Raw genomic sequence first — 4,537 nt, 5'->3', positions numbered from 1 at the left:
AAAAGTTAAAAAGAAAAACATTTTTCTATTTTAAAACCATTTTTTCCACCTATAAATAAAAAATTACCAGAATGTAAAATTTATAACATTTTTAGAACAAAAGTTAATATAATAAAAAAAAATCCACAAATAATTTTGGAAATGACTTTGGTTATAAAACAAATGACTCGTGGGACAAAACACACCTACTGACGACATGGAGTCAACTGATATTCCAGTAAGGCTTAAATATACATTTGGTCCCTATTTTTGTTGATTTTATTCAATTTGGTTCCTATTTTCGTTTTATGTTCAATTAGGTCATTTTTTTCGTCAAATTGTGGTCAATTTGGTCCTTTTCACTAACGGTGTTTAAATAGTTAACGTTTTTGAACAGTACATGCCACGTGTCAGCTCCTGGTTTTTTTTATTTTTTTTTTATTTTTTTTTAATTTTTTAAATTTTTTTTTTAAAATTTTTTTCATTTCAAAAAAAGTGTCCACGTGTCAAGTCACAATTGTGCCACGTGTCAATGCTAGTGCCACGTGTCAATTTCTGATAATATTATTGTTTTTGTTCAATTTAGTCCCTATATTCGTTATTTTTGTTCAATCAGTCCCTATATTCGTTATTTTTGTTTAATTTAGTCCCAAATTTTGTGAAAATAGAACCATTTAATTTTTAAAATTGACATTATTATTACTTATTTTTTAAATTTAATTATAAATTATAATATTTAATTATTAATTGAATATAATTCTTAGATTCAATTGTTAAATAGAATATAATTATTTAAATATTATTAAAATATAATTATTTAAATAATATTAAAATATAATTATTTAAATATTATTACAATATAATTATTAAAATTTTAAAAATATATATTAACATTTGTAAAATTTACATTTAAATTTAAAGTATTTAATATTTTTATTGCATTTTAGATATTAAAATCTAAAATATTTTATATGTAAATGTTAATTTTACAAATATTAGTTTATTTTTCTAAAATATTTTGAATATTTAAAATATTTTTATATATCAATTTTAAAAATATTTTAGAATATAAATATTAGAAAAAAATTAATAATTATATTTTCATAATATTTTAAATAATTATATTCTATTTAGAAATTAAATATAAGAATTTATTCAATTTATAATTAAATTTAATAATTTATAATTGAATTTAAAAAATAATAAATTTAAAGATCAATTTTAGAAAAGATATTAATATAATTTGTATAAAAGATATTAAATTTAGCGTCAGACTAAATTGAACAAAAATAACGAATATAGGGACTAAATTGAACAAAAATAACGAATATAGGGACTAAATTGAACAAAAATAACGAATATAGAGACTAAATTGAACAAAAAAAAATAATATTACCACAAACTGACACGTGGCACAATTATGACTTGACACGTGGACCATTTTTTTGAAATTAAAAAAATTAAAAAAAATTAAAAAAAATTAAAAAAAAAAAAAACAAACAAAAAAAACCAGGAGCTGACACGTGGCATGTACTGTACAAAAACGTTAACTATTTAAACACCGTTAGTGAAAAGGACCAAATTGACCACAATTTGACGAAAATGAGGATCTAATTGAACATAAAACGAAAATAGGGACCAAATTGAATAAAATCAACAAAAATAGGACCAAATATATATTTAAGCCTTCCAGTAACAAGTACATTCCCTGTTACAGCTACACATTTGTGGTTACAAGAAAACGTACTAATGGCATCGATCATCAAGGTTTTCAATAAAGTAAAGATGTTTGCCAGTTCTTTGTAGTATGAATCATACAAGAGAATTAAAAAGCATATATATATATATAGAACTCATAAAGTAGGGTTTGGTGAATATGAAAAAATGAGACAAAATCATACGCCCTGAACACTTCCCAGCTTTTAAAACATTCTCAAACCTACAAGCATAAGTGTCAATGCATGATGAACAACTGTGTTACATGGGAGGAAATAACTGCAGCTAAACTCCACCTGAAATCACCCAAAGAATCGTATCTAGATCTAGAGAATTCAAGCTTTTCCCAACTATAAATAGATAATTAAGTAAAAAGCTATGCCCCTAGCTTACAAATCCAAGACAACCCCATCACCAGCGCAAGGAACTGAGTGCATATAACATTATACAATTACCATCAAAAGCAACAAGAGCAGTCAAATGGGCAGAGAGGGGTATTTCCAGCATCTGCTTTATTAATACCTAACTCATCTTCAGTGTAGATGGTAAACCCGTCCTCGGTTTTCCTTTTTGGTCGAGAAGGTCGGTCTGCAAACTCACCATCGTCTGATCCATCTGTTTTCCTCTTCACAATCTTCTTTTTCTTCTTCTTTGTTTTATCAGTACTCTTATTTACTCCGTCAGATTTTCCAGTGTTTTTCATTTCAGATTTCTTCCTCTTTTTTCCAGCAAATATTTCATCAATTTCATTACATGTTTTTTTTGGTGTAGAAGAGGCTTTCTCCTCTTTTGCAACAGCATTCTCCTGCAACTGATTTGGTGTTGTTTTAGAACTCTTCTTCGTCATTGAAATTAAAAGAAAGCTGCATATCAAGTTACAACCTTTGTGAGAACTGAATTATTCAACAAACAAAAAAGAAGAAAAACAGTTCCCCAGAGAATAAGATTAAGACGAGATAGGCCAAGGCTTTTTCATTCAAGATTTAGATTCTCGTTTTGAATATTCATCAAAGAGAAAAGGATGTATAAGTACATTTTATGTCATCAGAAGAAAAAATGTAAAACAAAAGAGGAAAAATTCCAACCCAAATAAAACTCTAGTATCATCAGATTTTAAAAGTAACGAAGAAGATAGAACAAAATACAATTACAGAAAAAAAGAGTAAAGAATGAAAATTAAAAAGAACTGATCGTTATCCTATAGTCCACTAACCATTTTGAACCAAAAATCACTAATTCACAGAAATATAATATAACTCGGCAATACCATATTGCCAATTAAATTAAGGGTTAATTGCTTTATTCGAAGTTCTGGTGACTGATTACCCTTTAATTGGCAAAGAGCAGCAATCAGAATTTCTGCAATATTAACATAATAACAGCAGATATTCCATTCAAACAGAGAACCGAAGTTTTAAATGATATTTCAGATTGAGAGTGTACAAAATTCCCAGTAGTTTCCTTCTGCTAATGTGTCAAGAATGAAATGAATTATAAAATTAGGATGAACTCCTAAGTTCAATTGCTGTCAGAATCAGTATAATTAGATTTAATCCCTGCATCCATGGGCAAAGCTAAAACAGGCATTTTATTCTTGCCAACACAGAATTACCATGTAACTAAAAACCAGTGATCACTACCTAAAGACAAATTTGCAGAAACTGTATTTACACGAAATCAGAAAGTGCTATATAAATTTCAAAGGATGAGAAAAAAAAGGGGGTAAGTGCTATATAAAATTTCAAAGGATGAGAAAAAAAAGTGGGTAGCGTTATACCAATGCACGAACCAGGGGAAACCGATGATTGTGGAGAAAGAAATTAGCTCTGATATTTCATTCTTTTGAAACCCTACTGCGAGGATATGCTATAATAAAAAAATATAACGTTTTAAGCTAAAATCTCTGTTTTTTTTAAGCATATACAAAGAAGAAGCTAGTATTGTTCAAAATCATTAAAATCCCAATTCAGATTATCCACATCTGTTACAGGAAGTTTAATCTCAAACACAAAACAAATTCAACAAACAATATCGTACATCGGAACCAGAACAATTCAGAGAAGTCGGGAAGGGAAGTGGAGGACCAACCTGTTGCGACGACGGACACAACTCGAGAATGCAGGGAGGGCGTCGTTCACGCCGGCGATTAGCGGAGCTGCGTAACTGCGTCCTCGCGGTTATGGTGGCGGCAGAACCAACCGCAGCGGCGCGTGGGCGTTGATGCCTGTGGTGGGGGATGTGAGAAAGATGCTCTGAGAGTAAGAAGAGTTGGGTTAGGGTTAGGAAATTAGGGGAAACATAAATGGGCCAATAGGTCCATGAATCCTTTTTCTTAATCTTTTTTTATGGCTGGAAATATGTTTAAAAAATGGGTTTAATTATTACACTAATTTTAATTTTAAAATGGAGATAGTCATTTATCTTCTTATATACTATTATTAAAATAATAATTATATTCTTTATTTATTATATTTATACTTATATTAAAATTATATTTAATTAAAAGAATAAATTAAAAAATTTCGTTATATATATTATAGTTATTTGTTTATTTATACTAAAATAATATTTTTAAATATAAATTTTATATTTATATGAGACAATTAATAATTTAAGGTATTTTTGGACGAAAAGATGAATTTGAAGAAGTGAAAATAAATAAATTTGAAGAGAAATAAAAAAAAGATTATTTGAATTAAGAAAAAGACGAAGAGAATTAAGACAAAAATTTATAAAAGTGTATGAATATTTGATTGATGAGTATATTATTTAATATAATATTATTATTAATTAGAAAACTTAATATTGTTAATATTTTTTATTATTATTATATTACAAACAT

General features: G+C 27.5%; 1 protein-coding gene across 1 annotated transcript; it reads right to left on the bottom strand.

Moving 5' to 3' along the window:
- Positions 1-1,862: 1,862 nt before the first annotated feature.
- Positions 1,863-4,001, bottom strand: LOC114176493 (uncharacterized protein C6G9.01c). The gene is made up of 2 exons (XM_028061546.1): positions 3,784-4,001; positions 1,863-2,558 (listed from the first exon to the last, which is right to left on the bottom strand). Exon 2 carries the CDS (start codon positions 2,540-2,542, stop codon positions 2,153-2,155), a length of 390 nt encoding a protein of 129 aa, XP_027917347.1. The 5' UTR covers positions 2,543-2,558; positions 3,784-4,001; the 3' UTR covers positions 1,863-2,152.
- Between the last annotated feature and the right edge of the window lie 536 nt (positions 4,002-4,537).

The sequence above is a fragment of the Vigna unguiculata genome, chromosome 3 (assembly GCF_004118075.2).
Source record: "Vigna unguiculata cultivar IT97K-499-35 chromosome 3, ASM411807v1, whole genome shotgun sequence".
Lineage (NCBI taxonomy): Eukaryota > Viridiplantae > Streptophyta > Magnoliopsida > Fabales > Fabaceae > Vigna > Vigna unguiculata.
This window is presented reverse-complemented; position numbering and strand designations above follow the sequence as displayed.

Coding starts and splice junctions, on each gene's coding strand:
- LOC114176493 (XM_028061546.1), bottom strand. CDS start 2,542: ATGACGAAGAAGAGTTCTAAAACAACACCAAATCAGTTGCAGGAGAAT.